The following is an 18857-nucleotide window of genomic DNA, read 5'->3' as shown; positions in this document are numbered from 1 at the left end:
GTGTGACCAGCTATTAATTGGGTAGGTAGTTTTCTGACAATCATATTTTAGATAAGAAGTATAACATGGTATTACATAGATGGCGTTAGTAAAAAATCATAACGGTTTGCATAAAGTAAAATTAACAGTAACAGTAATTAATTCCATGGTATGATAATATGTTCCACCATGGGATTGTAGATCGCAGATGGAAGCGATTCACGCATTGACTGCGTGCTGTTACATTTTCAACTTGCATTGCACATTCAAATGGATCTCAGAATAATAACTCCACTCGAAATGGTCGTTTTATTGGTAGAAATTAAAAGCACTATAATGGCAACACTGCAAATTCTTCCAAACGTCATTCATGTCATTTCCTTTTTCAAAGGGGGCCGTCCGATTATAGTTTGTGATTGTTTTTATCAAATAAACGAATAAAATGGCTGAGGATACGACAGCCGACGCAACTAGGCGATTAAATGTTAAGAAACAGACGCTGGACGACGCGTACGCGGCGCCGGCCAACTTCCTAGAGATCGACGTGGTGAACCCCGTCACCACCATGGGTGTCGGGAAAAAACGATACACGGATTACGAAGTCCGTATGAGGGTACGTTATTACTCATCTAGAATCATCCCCGCATAATTAGACTACACATTTACGCAGTGAAACTTGCATTACAACTCCGCATTTAGGAGCAATCTTCGGCAGAATGAAACTGTCAAATTGAATGTATTATTGCGCCGATTTACTATAATTATTGAAGTAATTCCCATTTCCTGCTTGCAGACGAACCTGCCCGTATTCAAAGTGAAGGAGTCCACCGTGAGGCGACGGTACAGCGATTTTGAATGGCTTAGAAACGAATTAGAGAGAGATAGTAAGGTAAGACACTGAACCAATGTTTTGTTCTCATGCACTGATAAAACATGTTGTGAAAACACGTTATCAAGGTCACTGAAGCATTGGTTTTGGATTCGAGTATAATCACTCTTTGTTTTATTAGTTTACTGTTATCAGCTTGACAAAAAAAACGCCCACCTATTTTCAACTTGAAAATACCAAATAGGGTAATACACCTGCTTCTATCTGTACATAAGAACAACATTATTTATGTTCTCATAACTATTATTAACCACCATATTACCTATTTGTAAGCAAGCATACAGTCATAGATGTCTCCAACCCATAGTCATGTATGATATGAGTCATCAACATAATGCAATGAACTTTACCATTGTGCATGTAACAAAAGAAATTGTTACTCAAGCCACTGCTGCAAAAACCATTGGCTTCACAAGTACCAACCTACCACATATGAGTTAGGTATTCCAATGACCCACTTGTTTACTAGGGTATATTTAATTTAAAATTTCATACCAGCACACATCTGTTATATTTTAATTGTATGCAAATCAAATGGCACTAAATTTCTTTTCAACCACAAATTGGCTTATCAGAAAGCTCAAAAATACATAATTAACCATTTCCATAATGTTTCTTTATCTGAGGACATCATAAATATTTTTCCTATTAATAACATAACTTTGTGTTTCAGATTGTAGTCCCCCCCTTGCCTGGTAAAGCGTTAAAGAGACAACTACCGTTTAGAGGAGATGATGGCATCTTTGAAGAAGAGTTCATTGAAGACCGTAGAAAAGGTAATTTTATATGTGCTACAAACATTTTTGCTTTTGTGGTGTGGTTTTGTTTTTGCTGTGGTAGTGATAATCTTTTATGTTATCTTTCTGAAAAGTGAAACAAGAAGCTTTTACATGAGGATTTTATCTTATTATTTTGCAATCTCATATAACACTGATCTGTGTTCATATCCTGGTCAGGCAATCCAATTAAACAAACATTTAATTTAAAAATTTAGACCTTACCATTTCTAGTAAAAAAATAATAATGAATCATAAAGTTCGAAATTATTTTTGTGCAATGACAAACATAAGTACATATCTCAAATAACAATTAAATTGCTAGAAATGTATTATCAAGAAATTATTATTAGATAGATAAGGTTATTTTCTCTCTCAATGAATATGAGATTTTAAATGAGTCACACAGCTCAGTCACAGACAAGTTCACTGTGCATATCAAGCATTTATGTAAACTGTAGCAAAACTATATTTTAACTTTCATAACACAAATAACTATTCAGTTCAATAACATAAAAGTCATTCAATTTATAACATAAAAGTCTTTTGTTCAATCGGTGCCCAAAAGTTTATGACATTGCTATTGGTCCACTTTGCCCTTAGTTGCTTTGTCATTGAGTTCACTTCTCACACAGTCCACTTGCAATCAGTCAACTTACCTTTAGGTCAAATATGTTTAAAAACAAACACCCATAAACAAAATCTTTCCCACATTCCAGGTCTAGAAGTGTTCATCAACAAGATAGCGGGCCACCCACTGGCGCAGAACGAGCGATGCCTGCACATGTTCCTGCAGGAGCCCACCATCGACCGCAACTACGTGCCCGGCAAGATACGGAACACATAATACACATAAGTATTCCGAGCTTCAGCCGTTGGGACAAACCTCTTTGGTGTGTATAAACTTTTTTTGGAGCAGGGTTTTGTTGGTGGCCAGGTGGTTTGTTTTTAAAATGATGTTAAGATCTTTTTAATCATGATCAGAGACTTGGTGAATGTTTAAATTAAATGGATATATTATGTGTGTATATTAAAGAGTTGTGTATTTACAAAAGTAACGAGAGATTTGTCCCAAACAGAGGCACTATAGTGCGAGTATTATTGCATTTGTGATGTCACGCGATCATTTTACATTGTTGTATAAAGAATATTTATTAAATCAGAACATGCAATAATATTCCATTTGAAACGAACTTGCAATGCAGACTTTATGGAAATAACGTTTAACGCACTGTGTTTCAATAACTGCATTCCACAGATTATATTTTATGGAGATACATTTAAAGTCTATTTCAGAATGTGGAATTAGCGACTGATGAACTTTCCACGGTAAACATTACTTTATGCAATAGGATAACGATCTCTATTTTGCAGTTATTCGATATGGCAAGGTCGAGTCACTTACGATCTTTCGCATTTGGAATATAGGTAATTGAACGAGATACAATCAGAGGCAAAAGTGACCGAACGTAACATTCATTTGTTTTGATATTGAACAAAATTTTCGTAGTTATGTTGGAATTTAAGCAATATTGATTAAATTTGTTAAGTAGCAAATATGTATGTGTATTCGAACGTATTCTAAATCTAATTTTAAAATTAATTTATGAGGCATTATTGTTAATGGATTATTTGTAACTCAGTCCTCACTCGTATTTTGTCAGAGGTATTTTATAATCTCATTTATATTACGTGTTTGATTCGTGTTAGTTTGCAGGATAAAGTGTGTTTTCGCATAATATGAAGGTAGCTCAGAAATAATAGATTGAAAAGTTTGATGTTTTATACGATCACCAGTGGCCTCATTTGTAAAAGTAGTTTAATCACTTTGAGTGCAGAAAAGTAACTAAAATGTTATCCTTGCTATACAAAATATCGTTAGTGGTCGAACTTAAATCACAAACTCGTCACACTTCAACCAAAAGTCGGAAGCACACGATTCTCCGTCGGATAATTAATTTAAACAATAATTTTACTTTTAGTTTACACGCTAATAGTTAAGATTTTTATTTAATTAATGCAAGTTACAAAACAAAAACATATTTTAAATATGGTTTAAACCTAATGCCTTGATTGAGCATAGAATAGATAATTTAAATGTATACTTATACTTTGATTGAGGGGTAAATCTGGAAATATTCTGAATAAAAAATCTATATCTGTTTCAATTAGCTGGCTATTGGAAGAGTAAATTACACAGAACAAGAAAATACCTAATCCTTAATTACTTAATACAAGTCCTAGTATTTTCAGTTACAGCCCCTCAATTGAATAAATAATAATAATTGGTACAGTTTATAAACTGTACTAGAATGTCATTAGTAAATGTTTAAATCACTGGGTGATGCTAAACGACTGTTTAGAATTTAACATTAACGTTTTATAATTGTGTCGATATTTTGTTAAAACACAATTTATTGGTTTATTATTGTAATAATTATGTCGATCATATAGGTTATGTAATGAAATAAATTTGCTATCATGTCGATAAATGTATTTTTTCCAATGATCCAATCATCAAAATCCATAATCCGAAAGGACAAATGCCATCACTAATGCAAGACTAATACATCAAATAAAACCACAATAAAACAACTAAATCATATGCAACATAATACATATATCTAAAACCTAATTCCACAACACAAAACACGAATCATAAAATATCACACATTTCCTTCCTACAATTCAACATCAGTAAACATTAGGCTACCTAGGAAGGTGCTAGGGCAATGTCTGTGGAGCGTGTTCTCGGGATGGAGTCCTCCTGTCTCCACACCTTCTGACCCCGGATTTCGATCTCTTCACGCCAGCCGTCCTGGGTCTTTCTGAAATATTGTAAAATGCATTTGATTGGTATTGTATATAAGTAGTTAAATAGGTAGGTAGTTAGATCTTAGGACTATAGCAACCAAATGAGACAACCGAACAAATCAACCCTGGTGGCGCCACCAAGTGACAACACGACCTTATTGGGTCAAAGATCATGGCACTACATTTTTTTCACTGTCAACCAATGAGTGAAATTTTAAATCAATGCAGGATTTCTATAAATCAATGGGTTAACTTTCAAATCAATGCAGGATTTCTATTGGTCATTGTGCTCAGTAAAAGTGCTATATAAAATTGAAGTAAGTATGTAATTGTATAGGTATTTTATTCTGAGGGTCACACCCCTAACCTGGCATTCTCCAATAGCGGCTCGACCCCCCCCAGCACAGAGCGCAGCAGCAGCAGCGCCGGCGCCAGCACCACGGCCAAGAACTGCAGCTGCTCGGGCGGCTGCCGGCCGCGGCGGCGCCGGTCCATCATGGACAGGGGTAAGTAGCCCCGCGCGCGCTCCATGTCGCCCTAGAGCTAGTGTGTAAGCATTAGGTATTCTTATTTTAGGGAACACCACCAACCCGCACTTGGTCAGCGTGGTGGACTAGGCCTAAAACCCTTCCTTCATTGGAAGGAGACCCGTGCCCCAGCAGTGGGGACGTTATGGGTCGTGATGATGATTTTAGGGAAAAGGCTACAGGAAATCGTGGCCGTCCGAAATAGACTATAGTGGACGAAGCGAAGACTAAACCACTGGAGAGTGACAGTGGATGCCATCTGTCTCATCCAGCCCGTCTAGTATAGGTTTGAAAATTTATTTAAAACTATAAAAGTTTACGTTTTCTCGCATACAAAGTGGCGCCTCTAGCGGAAACTATCATAAAACTTTTGACAGATATGCAGATGAAAAAAGAAAACCTAAACTTTTTTCGTTTTCAAAAATTGTAAAACCCGTACTAGACGGTCAGTTGACGCAGGATGGTTATTGATGTGAGGATAATATGGCCAAGCCGCTAAGATGGTGGAGGTGCTAAAAACATAAATGTCACACCAGTACCGCTAGATGGCAGCATTCTTGCGCTATATACCTAAATCTGAGTTATCTTTTTAGGTAAGTATAGTATTTCTTTAAAATATGTATATAAGTAGGCAAAGATTGTATAGTTACACTAACTTGTCTGTAAAACTCCTCATATACTTTCTCGGCAATCATTTTTGATATTTGGAACGGCTTGCAGCATCCAGAGAGATCGCATGTCGTCATGATGATACCCTGAAAACATGAAATGCACCTTACTGTACCTTTTTAGGCTAGACACAACTAATAATAATGTCACCTGGTCAATCTGTGCTGGAGTAGATAAGGTACAGTCCCCAAGTGTATGTCCAGTACCTATACAAATTATAATGTTCTCTATTCACAGTATACAAGTGATCTCCCTTCACATTATAGGTACATAGTTACCTAGTTACCATTGAAACCATTGAAACCATTGAAACCATATATTTATTGCGATTGTGGTCACAGGTGAGTTGCAGGTGTTAGACAAGTATACAATGTATAAAGTATACAAAAGATGAACAGGCACAATCTGCTTTAAACAAAGCGTACAATATCAAAATTTAAAAATCATAATATTAAAAGAAAATATAAATAAACATAAAGATGGTTACATTATAAATTTCAAATGCTCTATTTTCACATGTCACTGTATACAAATCCTCTCTTCCTTGACTCTCGACTTCAAACACACTGGGTCAGACGCCCAATACGACAGGATATAGATCATAAATCACCATGCTTACAGGAGGCCTACAGCTTATTATAGAGCCTATTTGAATGCATGATTGTAACAACCTACCTCAGACCATATTTTCTGAAACCTTATTACTTACCTAATCCATTAAAAGTTTTCTCTATAGCAATATGCATTATGCGTGTTGTAGTAAAAACCCTAAAGTTATAAGTTTTGGGATGGGTTTTCACAATCATACATTCATTTAAGTAACTAGTTTAGTGTTTACAAGCCACCCCATACCTTGAGCATCCGCCGATGCCTCTGCTCGCCCCAGTCGAACGCCTGCTCCGCCACCACCGGCGCCAGTTGAGCCCGCATTTGGAAGTACACTGCCAGGTCCGTGCACAGTATGTTGGACTTGATCTCCTCCATCACTCGCTCCCGGTCCTCATGGGGCAGCCGGGATAGGATGTTCTTTTCCTGGGGATAGGAAGGATTGGTAGATAGAAACATCGGGCATTCACTAGTAGGTATGCTTTTACTTACCTAGGTACCTACCCGTAGTCCTGTGATAATGTTATTTAGTCTCGAGTACCTTGTATAATGGTCGGATAGGTACCTATCGTATTCTACCTTACACACCAATCCTAACCTCATATGATATAGCCACGAATCAATCCACAATGAAACAATCCTATCATACTTTACTTACGTCAATAATCTTCTTAGCCATGAAGTAATGATGGTACTCCAGTGTGGAAGTCCGGTACATCTGCGACAGCGGGTGCTTGGTGAGCGCCAGGAAGTTGTTGTTGACCCCGGGGTGGTCCAGGTCGTGGCACAGACCCCCTATCAGCAGTGCTATCGTCTGGAAATTGTTGTATATGATGTTGGCTGGATGAGAAAGGGCGAGGGTGGCACTCCAAAGATTGTGGACTGATCATAATGATTCGATTGGCACCATTTGCCACTATTATCGTATATAGTTAGTTTATTTTTTGTACAGAGCGTAGTAAAACTATTGTTATAGATATTTGAATAAACAGATGTAGTCTAGGTGGCTAGTTATTCATCACTTGTCAAAGGAAGGACAAGGAAAGGGATGGGTGATGGCTTGTAGCAGTCCTTATATAGACTTGGGTATGTCTATAGCCGAGCACGATTAGGCTATGATCAGATGATGAATATAAGATCAATAACTTACCTCAACCTCATCAAAATACCCGCTATTCTCTCTCAGTATCAGATACATCGTATGTGTGAAACAGAACGCATGTTCGGAGTTGTGGTACGGCATTGGTCGGTACGTCTGCAGTATGGTTAGTACGAACTCCGACATTCGAGGGCGGTCGAACAGGTGTGGCGGGAATAGCTCCAGAAACATGTAGGCGACCAATCCGGGCATGTCAGCCCGAGTCGCGTCGGATATGTAGAAGTCGAAGCTGGGAATCAAATAGTTTGGTATATTTTAGAGCCATATCGGCCGTAGAAACGATGAGAATGGGAGATTTTCAACCATAGACAAACAACCATAGATTATAGATGACTTCATACTCAACAGAACTGCATTTTTTTTAAATGCCGGCTAAAAAAAATGCAGTGCTGTTGAGTATGAAGTCATGTACCTATAATCTACTATGGTTGTTTGTCTATGGTTGAAAATCTCCCATTGGAATAGGGGCATAGGAGTCTTTAAACACACTATCTTCAAGGACCTGCGACAGGCAAGCAGATGGGCAACCCCAGAATTGGCGGTCAATGATGATGATGAAATCTTGAATAGATACACGGTAGATAGTAAATACATAGGCGGAAAGTTATAATCCATCCAGTATCGATGGGAAACGTAAGGTTATCCAATAATCTTCCCGTTAAGTATATGAATTTTTTGGTAGGTAGGTACGTCATCAAGAATGTAAAGTTACCTGTGAAAGTCAGGTGGCGGCTCGGCCACCCCGCCCGTGGCCATCAGCTCGGCCATGTCATGTTTGCACGGAGACAGGTGCAGGCTCAGCATAGAAGAGTACACTTTGTTGAGGTTGTTCTGCAAATACCGGACATTGGCATGAGGAAGTTGTGACTTGTGAGTGTTGCGATACTGGCAGAATTTCATGGAAGAACTAAATATGAGGCTAGTGCATGGGTATTACTCTAAGGCATGGGTAGTGTATTTAATATATGGGGTATATATAAACATATAATTGATAGCTACGTGTGTACTTATCATGTACTCCGAGTTAGGCCTCAATTAATGATGAAATTAGGTGGGTAGCACGTTAAAAGACACTGTCACAGTAGTACTAGTTAGTTACAGCACAAACGCACATGAAATATCATCTTCTGCTGCATAGAAGCGAAGTGCACGATCAGCGAGCAGTACTTCACGAACACGTCGAAGATCTCCTGGTCTTCCACGTCGAACACGCCGCCGTCCAACTTGTTGGTCAGTTGGACCACGCCTGGGGATGCAGGTGAGTATTGTTTAGTTAGCTAGGTTATTTTGCATTATTAGTAAATTAAAATTATGTTGGGCTACCGTTAATATACACTAATTATATCTTTAGGTAACTACGAGGTAAATCGGCTGCATCATAATTTATAACTCTGTGAAGTTTTATAGCAGCGCAGGCTGGCAATAACATGTTCTATGGATAAACCAAAGAAAGCTCTGCAATGGGCAACCGCTGCGGATGTCTTCTCAACGCAGAGGAGACCCGAAGAGCATATTGTAATTTAAATAGATGGTGGAGGAGCATATAGTTTACTCCAAGTCAGGGAATGTACCTACTATCATCATCTATGTTAAACAGATATCCTCACCAATAACCCCATGTTTATCCGTGATGGGCGACACTAACGTGGCCCTCACGATATTGCCGGTGGTCGGGTCCACCTCCCGGCTGAACCGCTTGTCTTTGTACGCGTCGGGGATGTTCAGCTGCTGCCCCGTGCGCGCCACGTGCGCTGCGGGCGAGTTGTCGTGGGTGAAACTGGGGGTGGAAAGGGGATAGTAGTTTATGTTAAAGGGTATTGGTGTTAGCTGTAGTTTTGAGGGTTTCGTGCAGAAGTTTCGTGGAAGGAAGAAAGGCAGGAAAGATAAAACGTTGTAGGGAGATAAGTGATAGTTAGGTCTATTTTAACTAGTGGACGATAACGATGACCCATGATGATGCTGAAACCTGTATGTCGACAGCCAGTAGCCATCTTTACATCGGACCGTTGCCAGTTTAGATTCCTGAATCTCCATGAGGTAACCATTAATGGATCCACATGCAGACACCACCGTGTCTCTTACGATCTATGAAGTACTTTTAAGACTGTAATAACCACACTCACTTAACTCTAACCCGTCGTTTGGTCATGGCACTACTCTCGCCGGCCCAGCCGTCGTCCCACATGTCGGCCATCAGCTCGCCGCTAGCTCCTTCCTTGTCCACGATGAAGAATGATGAGCGCATTGCGTGGAGATATGTCTTCACTACTGCCTGGGAGATAAAGTTTATGAGCATCATCAGTCGTTCGCCGATAAGTCGCTTCTTGTTCATGATTTAGACAAATGATTACATCGCTTGGTATAATTTCTTCTCTACATATTGTCTAGAGATATAACGTGCATGATTATGAGCACCAGTCAACAATCACACTTCTAAGCTCTCCTTGGGTTTCCTTCGGCAATAGCAACCGGCATCAGAATTTTAAGTATAACTACTTATAGCAAGGAATAACTATGTGGTGATCTTATCCTACATCCAAAGGGCAGCAGCATGCCTAGATACACCACCTAACTATCTGGTTTCCGAGGAAATCGAGGCGTGCCACCTCCGAACCCCCACCACGCCGACTCACCAGCATGTCCCCGACCATGGCGTCCCTCTCGGCGCGCTCGCAGAAGTAGTTCTGCAGCAGCGCCAGCAGCGCCGCGTGCAGCGTGGCCGCGCGCCGCAGCAAGCCACCGAGTGTACCTGCCACGGGCTGGAGAGCCAACAATAGAGGGGATATGGCTTTTCCGAAGCTGTCATTATAGCCGGATCCATAGATACCAGACGATCTAAACGCGGCAGATATAAAGAAAATGTCCATGCCGCACGAGATAAGTTCGTGTTGGATCGTCTGGTATGAATATTAGGTTTACTCGCCCTACACTACCTACTTGCTGCGCTGCTGCCATCAGAGTTTGAAGAATATAAAGAGATGTGTGGTTAAGCTTCCTGATCCTATTCCGATTCGAGACGTGCCACCTTTGAATCTCCCATCCCGCTCACTCACCAGCATATCCCCAACCATGGCGTCCCTCTCGGCGCGCTCGCAGAAGTAGATCTGCAGCAGCGCCAGCAGCGCCACCCGCGCCGCGCCGGCACCACCGAGTGTACCTGCCACGTGCAGGCTTCCTCGCACTACCTACTGCTGCTATCAGAGTTTGAAGAATACAAAGCGATAGTGTGCTAAAGTGTCGTAATCCGATTCCGATTCTTCCGCAACCAGACGTGCCACCTTCGAATCTCCCCTCCCGCTCACTCACCAGCATATCCCCCACCATGGCGTCCCTCTCGGCGCGCTCGCAGAAGTAGTTCTGCAGCAGCGCCAGCAGCGCCGCGTGCAGCGTGGCCGCGCGCCGCAGCAGGGTCCGCGCGCGCGCCCCGTGCGCCGCCGCCCCCGCCCAGCAAGAGACTGAGACCACTGCGTATACCACGTTCTGGAGTGGAGAAGCATCATTTACAAGCGCCAAATGCTGGTAGTAAAGTATGTTCAAAGTATCTCCAAAGCACTCGATCCTTTACCACGCTCCTTCCCCCAGAGGGGAGAAAGCTAGCGGAACGGTGTGCGAGGTAAAAATCGACCAATGAAATTGCATAAGCGGAGTTTTTAAGCAATTTAATTGGTCGATTTTTACCCCGCACATCACTCCGCTAATGTGGAAAAGGCAGTGGAAGTAAGTGAAGGGTAGGAAGGATAGAGGGATTTGAGAAGACGACCGGAAGAGATGTTGAGATGAAGTGAACCGGGTAGGGAGTGAGTTGGATGAAAGGGGAAGGAAGGGGACGTGAGATAAAATGTTAAAACGGTTAACTACTTATTGACCTTTCATCGAGAATATCACTTACGCAAACGGGTAGGTACGCAAAATCACACCTTGTATCAATAATTGGGGTACACTACAGAATTCCGAATTACTTTTTTACGAATATGAAAATAACGATTTTCATAATTACGAATTTCATAGTTCCGAATAATTCACAATCCCGAATTTTTAGTTTCCGAATAGCGAAAATCACGAATAGTACTTATAATAAACGAAATTTCAAACAACAGATTTATTAAAATAACGAAAGTCAATTTTCCGAATATTATTATTTCGATGTTTCCAAAGTACGATTTTTTATTATATCGAATTGTTAAAATTACGAATTCCGAAGTTTTAGTATTCCGAAAATACAAATTCCGCAATGTTTCTTAGTGAATAGTCAGTGTTTATTAACAGCATAATCCGTATACAAACAAAAATAAATAAGCTATATTATATGAAACGCTCCGCTCCGCTTCGCTGCGCTCCGCTTTGTTTTTCGATATCTATGTGCACCTAACACGCTCCTCCTCGCTTTGCTCGTCGTCGCAACTATCTTTAGGTTTAGGTCCTAAGCTTTTTAAGATGAAACACCGTAAAAATCCGAGCAATTGTATTGCTTTGTTCTGTAACTTAACAACAAGTACTAAAAATAGTTTACTATTTAACAAAACTTGACAAACTTTGTTTACTCTATATTTGAAACGCTCCGCTCCGCTTCGCTGCGCTCCGCTTTGTTTTTCGATATCTATGTGCACCTAACACGCTCCTCCTCGCTTTGCTCGTCGTCGCACCTATCTTTAGGTTTAGGTTCTAGGGTTTTTAAAGTGCGTATGATTTGCTTTGATTTGTTGTGAAACTTAACAACAAATAGTTTTCTATTTGTCAACAATATGTCTTTTAAGCCGTATGTTAAACGTTCCGCTGCGTTCCGCTTTGTTTTTAGACATCTTTGTGCACCTAACACGCTCCTCCTCGCTTTGCTCGTCGTCGCACCAATTTTTTGGTTTAGGTTCTAAAGTTTTAAAGACGTTTATGCGTTTTTGTCAAAATCACGAATTATCATATTTCCGATCGGGATTTTAAATTTTCGTGATTATAATAAATCGGTATTTTATTTTTCGTATATTAAAGTAATCGTATTTTTTAACGTTCGTACCTATATTTAATAATCGTAATAATAAATATTCGTGATTTTAATATTCGAAATTATAATTTTCGTGATTTTTATAATTCGGTATTTAAAAAAATCGGTATTGCAATATTTCGTAAATTACATATTCGGTGTTATCAAATTCGGAAAAAAGTTTTTCGGAATATTTGGGTGTTCCCCAATAATTGTTAGATATCTCATCAAAAACTCCAACTAACACTATCATACGGCGTACAATGCGTCCTAAAGAACTCGAGCACGGCATAACACTCTCCATCTGGCTTCACCACCGGCATGCACAGGGCAGTCTTCGCGTCCACCCACTTGAGGCCCTCGGAGAAGCGCGTGTCCCGGGGCACGTCGTCGAGGACTAGGTACTCCTTGGTGGACGCCACGTGGGCCGCCGTCACTTTACCTTCACCTGAAGAGTCAGTAGACTATATAATTTAAGATGGTGACGACGACTGGAATTTCGTGTCTTTGACAGCTGTGTCGAAGACTAATGAGTTCGCTTTCTTCTTCTATCGTGTAAATGCACTAAGCTAACTTCCTCCAGTGTTTTGCTACTCTTATTACGAGTTCGCTTTTATATGTTATCAAGTCTTAAATGTTGAAGTGTGGATACTATGGCAATAACCCTTCATGCAGTATTTGAGGAGGTGCCCATGTCATACAGTTGTCTTTTTACAGGCTGCGTGTGTGTACGAAAGAAAGCCTATCATCTCCTGAATTCGTAACTATAAAGTCTCGGATTTATAAGAATTTGGAAACGCGAATTCCCGGTCTACGTCTTTGACGATGTCATGTGGTTTACTTACAGCTAATATGCCATCTTACCAATAGGAATATTGACTTCATGTCGGTCAGGATTCTTGGTGTGGTGTGGCATCATGACGATCTCATTCTTCGCCTTATTCACGATGTAGACGAAAACACCTGGAATATCGTTTTCTAATGTAACTTTGCCTACTAGGTACCATCTCTTATACCCAGTGGCGGATTAACGTATAAGCACGACAAGCACGTGCTTGGGGCAGTTGGGGCCCCGGGCCTCCAGGGGCCCCCATCCTCTGCTGCTGTTTCATTACATACCTACATTTAATTCATCCACAATATGTCCGATGTAATGAGTTTGCTCTGATTAAAGGACCTACCATACACGTAAGTATCACCACAGTTTTGCCTGCGCAGGCCGGCTTGTTCTTTTCATGGAATACAGTGCGGATGGGTGGTAAAACTGTATACCGCGCCAACCCCGAAGCGCGGCTTGCGCATTTTTCGACATGTTTGAAATTTTAATAATTTTGCCATTCATTAGAGTCTTCTCTTAAATCCTTGAGTAGTTTAACATGTGAATGTTTTTTTAAATTTTACAGCAATTTTTTTGTCCACCTCCATCGTGTACGGTTTGAGCTGGTCCACTGCGGGTTGGTGGGTTCACATATCTAGATGTGCTAGATCGATATGCAGGTTTCCTCACGATGTTTTCCTTCACCGTATATAAGAACGATGGTATACATTGTACTTAAGTTAAAAGAACTCATTGGTACATGTCAGCGCCGGGATTCGAACCCGCATCTCTTGCGTGAGAAGCGGGCGCTTACCCGACTGAGCTACCACCGCTCCTATACAGGGTTATTGGTATGTAGACCTGATCCTTTCAGGAGGTGATAGAAGAAGGCATTTCCAGTCGATTGAATTCTATATAATGCATTATCCGAAACTTAACCATTTCTACTCGTAAGATATTTGATACTAAAGTTTTATTTTATTTTTTTTTGCCAAAATTTTATGTTTAAATCGAAAATAAAAAAAAACTAGCCACATTTCAATAACTATTTTTGTTGTTTTGCACAAGTTACACCTTAATACACTAATTAAAATAATCAAATGTGCATTATTTGACTTCAATTTGACACAATACCTCATAATTAGTTAAACATAAAAAAACGTAAAAACAAATAAGTTAAATTAAAAAAGAATGTCATATGACAATTTTTTGTGCACTTTAGCTTAAAAACATGGTCAATTTAATTTATAAGCTTTCAAATAAGATATTTCAATATCAAATCGATTTTTCTGTGTTTTTAACTTATTTTATGTAACTTTTAAGTAGTTGTGCATATTTTTATTGGATAGAGATGACTTTTTGCGGATAAAATCTTTTTATTTCATGTCCGTAAGGCGTTTAAAACTCGAGATAAGATTTTTTAAAACTAAGTAATCTTAAACTTTAAAATGGCCGCCATTTCTAGAATATTGAGATTTGACCCCACATGTGGGTGTCCGCATGGGGGTGTTTTCTCGATGAAATCGCTCGTAGAATACACCCTTAAAGTTTGTCGGATTCGAAAAACAACACATTGTATATGTCGCAGGCATCTGGTTTAGGCTGCCTACGCACTGGCGACCATAGACGCGGCCAGGCCGCCGCGTCTATGGTCGCCAGTACATGTCCGCTGGCCGCTAAGTGCGTAGGGGCTATAGCGATTGCCATATAAAGTCCAGAATTCACTGGCCGCCGCGGCCAGGTCGCGGCGACCATGGTCGCCAGTGCGTAGGCAGCCTAAATCTCCTGTTTGATTGAACCGCTAGCCCATTCATTGGATGACGCTGCTTAATTGTATGACTAGGCCGACGTTGATTGCACAAGCGTCACAAAACGTCCAACTAGTTAGCTGACTTAAAATCAGTCAGGTGGTGAACAAAACAAATATGGCGTCTAACAGCAAACAGCTGACACAAAAAGCACCTATATTGTTGAGTTTGTTGCAAATAAATTAACTTTAAAGTACGTTATTTGTGTTAAAATAGTGTGACAACATGGATTTACCTATTATTACGCCGCGGGCGCATAGTTTCAAAGAAAAAATTGTGGCGTAACTGGATAATTATAAACAACAATATGAAGGTACGTTTATTGTTATTGTTTAGTTAATTTGTGAGATAAGAGCTTTGTAACATAGTCTTTTTGTTGACTCTTGTCTGGTCATGTTCACCCTAACCAGACATTACAAAGTTGCTATACTATATCCCATTCAACGACTCCGCTGAATGACGTTCAGTCAAAACGTCGAACGTTACAATCAACGACTTGACGAGTTGTCCTTTAGTCATACAACTGAATAGCGCCATCCAATGAACGGGCTAGTGGTTCAATCAAACAGGAGATTAAACCAGATGCCTGCGACATATATACCAGTAAGTAGAAGAAATAGTTCCTCATTGGGAAACATTTTTTCCAGTTTCCACGCGGATGATTTTGTCAATAACTAATCGGTGAACATACCTACATAAAAAAAAAACATACATACAGACGAATTGAGAACCTCCTCCTTTTTTCGAAGGCGGTTAAAAATAAGGCTTGCGCGTACTTAACTGTGCCGTGTGATAGCTCGGCGTACCTGCGCAGTTGTAACTGTGGTGATACTTGCGCGTGTCGTAGGCAAGTAGACCGTTTTTTTTTTAATGTTTTACTTCCTTTTTTATAGAAAAGTTATAAGACGTTTTAGCTATTGAACTGTTTTGTCACTCTTTGTCAAGGAACAAATTGTACTAAATTAAGGGCCTACACAGGCTTTGTGCTTAGGGCCCCCGATGCTCTTTATCCGCCACTGCTTATACCTACTTAGATAGGTTTTCGTACCACGCCGACCTATCTATACCTATGGATCTATATGGACTTATAGATCCATATAGGATTATTTGGTAATATAGTTAATGATTTGAGAATATCGTGTTTTGCGAATATATGATATCCAGCAACAGATATATACCCTATTGGCATATTACCTAATTATAGGTACTTAGGTGAGTGTGCATTGCAGTCTTCTTCTTATCGTGTCGACGACAAACCAACAAAGTCGCTAAATAATACATGCCCAGAACTGGGCCACTGATACTGCACCGCTGGTAGCGGTCATGAGCTCTTCCCGCGTACAGGTGAAAAAGTTACAAACAAAAGTTATTTTAACTAAGTAGTTATTATTCAGTGGTCATTACCACAGCTACCAGTGACAGTCTTCAGCACCACAGCGGTCTCATACAGCAGCGAGTCCAGGTCCTCCACCTCCTCGCCGAGGAACTGCGTGAAGCGGCTCAGGTCCAGGTGCCGCGGCGGCTGGCTCACTTCCTCCTTTGGAACTATGATCCAGAAAAGAAAATATGTACCTACTTAGACATAAGTAGAGTCTGACAACGCTTAGGTACTTCAGGGAATCGAATCTGTGTCTTTCGGCATAGCGATCTGGGTTACTAGAAAGAATGAAAGATCGTGGCCAAATATTGCCTATTGTGCATTGGTTAAGTTACGTGATTACATAGATAGCGAAGAGCCAACCTATCGGGTTGATGGGATAGAAGTAGAAGAGTTGTCGAGTGGACAATGTAGCTTGGGATATCCACCAGTCCAGACCTTATAGACAGGCAGCCGGTAATACCTAACTAGTAGTAGGTAGGTAGGTACTTACTACTTACCCAGTATAAGGAAAGAGAGTAGAATGATTTGAAAGTTCTTATAATATTGCCCTGAGCCTGTCCTGATAGAATATTGTCCTCATGTTGAGGCCTCACCTTTCCGTTCTATCTGTGCGTACGGCGCGATGACTCTTCTGGTGACCTTGTCCAATTTATCCGGAGAAACCATGAAGTGGGATTGTTGGGAGCGCGGACTCGGCTGCTCATTCATGGATTCGAACCTGTTCTTCACGGATTTAGAGTTTTGAGGTACCAAGTACGACATTGTTGAAGACGCTCTAATGTGACTGGTTAAGTTGTTTACCGTAGGTTATTGCGTTAGGATAATTGATGCAATAAGCTAAAGTTAAAATAATAGAAATGACAACAGTTTGTTTATTTATTCGATAGACGTTTCTTTCTAGGTATTCTATGTTTCTGACAGTATAAAGAACATGCATTATTGTTAATCTCAAAATAATAATTTAAAGTGATGAACATTCTAAATATGTGTATCTAGGTATCTAGACACAGGCAATAAGTACATTATAATTCATAATTATAAAGGTTCCACTAACAGCAAGGCTTAGCTAGGTATGAATAAAGGAACTTTTCCCTCTCCCAAAATAGAAAAGAAACATAATATTATCTGATTATTTTAAAAAAAATCAAATTTTTATAAATCTTATTATAGTGCCACAAACTTATCTGTTCCGGTGAGAGCGAACTAAATTGGTCCATACCTCATTACTTACTGTACTAATGAATTTCATATTGACATAGATTATATGGACCAATTTAGTTCGCTCTCACCGGAACAGATAAGTTTGTGGCACTATACAAAAAATATTGTTGTAGGTACCTACTTACTTATATTTTTTGAGGATAACAATTTTATAATGATTTAATTTGTATGTGTGTGGCCGACCACACACTCCCCTCCTAAGTATTATTAACCTTGTTATGTAATTTATCATACTCATTGAAAAGGCTTGGTAGCCTTATGTTCGGATCGCTGGTAGTAGAAGCGACGTTTATTGATATAATACAAAGGTTATTCACATGGAAGATAACTTAATACCGCGATGTAGTTTGCGGGATAGTGACATCTATGTAAATAGGTAAATACTACTTGATAACTGAACATACCGCCCACCAAGAACGTACGTTCTTCATTACCACCCTCACCATGAGGTCAAGGGGGTAACTCCACAGGATGCATGGACTTGATAACAAGCTGATAAGGACCTACATGCATCCTGTGTGCTTTAAGATGTGGCTGGTATATACAGTTATTTACATAAATTTTTACAATATAATTTTGATAAGAGCTAGGTAATTTACAATATAATTTAGATAAGAGCTAGGTAATTTACAATACAATTTTGATGGGATCTTCAGTCTTCGCTGTTGCTGTTGTCACTGGCACCGCTGAAGTGGCAGGCGATAAGCACGACGACGCTCCGCTCGTGAGTGTCGCCGCTGGCATCCTGTCACCGGGTGCACTGGACCGCTGCTGATGGTCTGCTTGTCTCTGGCACCGCTGAAGTGGCCGGCGATAGGCACGATGACACTCCGCTCGTGAGTGTTACCGCTGGCATCCTGTCACCGGGTGCACTGTACCGCTGTTGCTGGGGGCCGCTGACTCCGGTTAAGTTGACCCGAAGCGCGCCTTGATGTGTTGTCCTGGTGCCGCTAAGTGATAGGGCGGTGGCGCAGCTCGCGGCGCCACTGCTAGCACCCATCACTGGGCACACCGGAGCTCGACTGCTGATGCAGCCATCCCTACCGGAACGATCCTCGGATCGCTCGGTTGACGCCTTCAGAGACGTTAGGTCTCTGATTTCTAGCACCTGATCAAAAAGTGGCTACTACTAGGGTGGTGTGGTCAGTGACCACATCCACCTGGATCCGGCTCGAAGGACCATGAAAAGGCTTGGTAGCCTTATGTTCGGATCGCTGGTAGTAGAAGCCACGTTTA

At 40.5% G+C, this 18857-nt stretch overlaps 2 protein-coding genes across 2 annotated transcripts; one reads left to right on the top strand and one right to left on the bottom strand.

Moving 5' to 3' along the window:
* Nucleotides 1-341: 341 nt before the first annotated feature.
* Nucleotides 342-4130, top strand: LOC105384247 (sorting nexin-12). The gene is made up of 4 exons (XM_038113367.2): nucleotides 342-592; nucleotides 773-868; nucleotides 1542-1644; nucleotides 2364-4130. The coding sequence occupies exons 1-4, from the start codon at nucleotides 422-424 to the stop codon at nucleotides 2489-2491; spliced, it is 498 nt and encodes a 165-aa protein (XP_037969295.1). The 5' UTR covers nucleotides 342-421; the 3' UTR covers nucleotides 2492-4130.
* Nucleotides 4131-4244: 114 nt separating this feature from the next.
* LOC105384272 (cAMP and cAMP-inhibited cGMP 3',5'-cyclic phosphodiesterase 10A) lies at nucleotides 4245-17290 on the bottom strand. The gene is made up of 15 exons (XM_048629428.1): nucleotides 16994-17290; nucleotides 16424-16564; nucleotides 13259-13357; nucleotides 12640-12842; nucleotides 10726-10899; nucleotides 9543-9691; nucleotides 9027-9196; nucleotides 8532-8665; nucleotides 8132-8250; nucleotides 7411-7648; nucleotides 6919-7074; nucleotides 6507-6686; nucleotides 5642-5740; nucleotides 4826-4995; nucleotides 4245-4472 (listed from the first exon to the last, which is right to left on the bottom strand). The coding sequence occupies exons 1-15, from the start codon at nucleotides 17160-17162 to the stop codon at nucleotides 4358-4360; spliced, it is 2316 nt and encodes a 771-aa protein (XP_048485385.1). The 5' UTR covers nucleotides 17163-17290; the 3' UTR covers nucleotides 4245-4357.
* Nucleotides 17291-18857: the final 1567 nt, after the last annotated feature.

This window comes from Plutella xylostella, chromosome 23 (assembly GCF_932276165.1).
Source record: "Plutella xylostella chromosome 23, ilPluXylo3.1, whole genome shotgun sequence".
Lineage (NCBI taxonomy): Eukaryota > Metazoa > Arthropoda > Insecta > Lepidoptera > Plutellidae > Plutella > Plutella xylostella.
This window is presented reverse-complemented; position numbering and strand designations above follow the sequence as displayed.

Excerpts from the sequence above, each read along its gene's own strand:
- LOC105384272 (XM_048629428.1), bottom strand. The coding sequence starts at position 17,162 with ATGTCGTACTTGGTACCTCAAAACTCTAAATCCGTGAAGAACAGGTTC. Across the intron at positions 7,075-7,410 it reads GGTATTTTGATGAGGTTGAG|ACGATAGCACTGCTGATAGG; the intron begins GTAAGTTATTGA and ends AACAATTTCCAG. Across the intron at positions 4,473-4,825 it reads CCGCTATTGGAGAATGCCAG|AAAGACCCAGGACGGCTGGC; the intron begins GTTAGGGGTGTG and ends ACAATATTTCAG.
- LOC105384247 (XM_038113367.2), top strand. The coding sequence starts at position 422 with ATGGCTGAGGATACGACAGCCGACGCAACTAGGCGATTAAATGTTAAG. Across the intron at positions 593-772 it reads ATTACGAAGTCCGTATGAGG|ACGAACCTGCCCGTATTCAA; the intron begins GTACGTTATTAC and ends TCCTGCTTGCAG. Across the intron at positions 1,645-2,363 it reads CATTGAAGACCGTAGAAAAG|GTCTAGAAGTGTTCATCAAC; the intron begins GTAATTTTATAT and ends CCCACATTCCAG.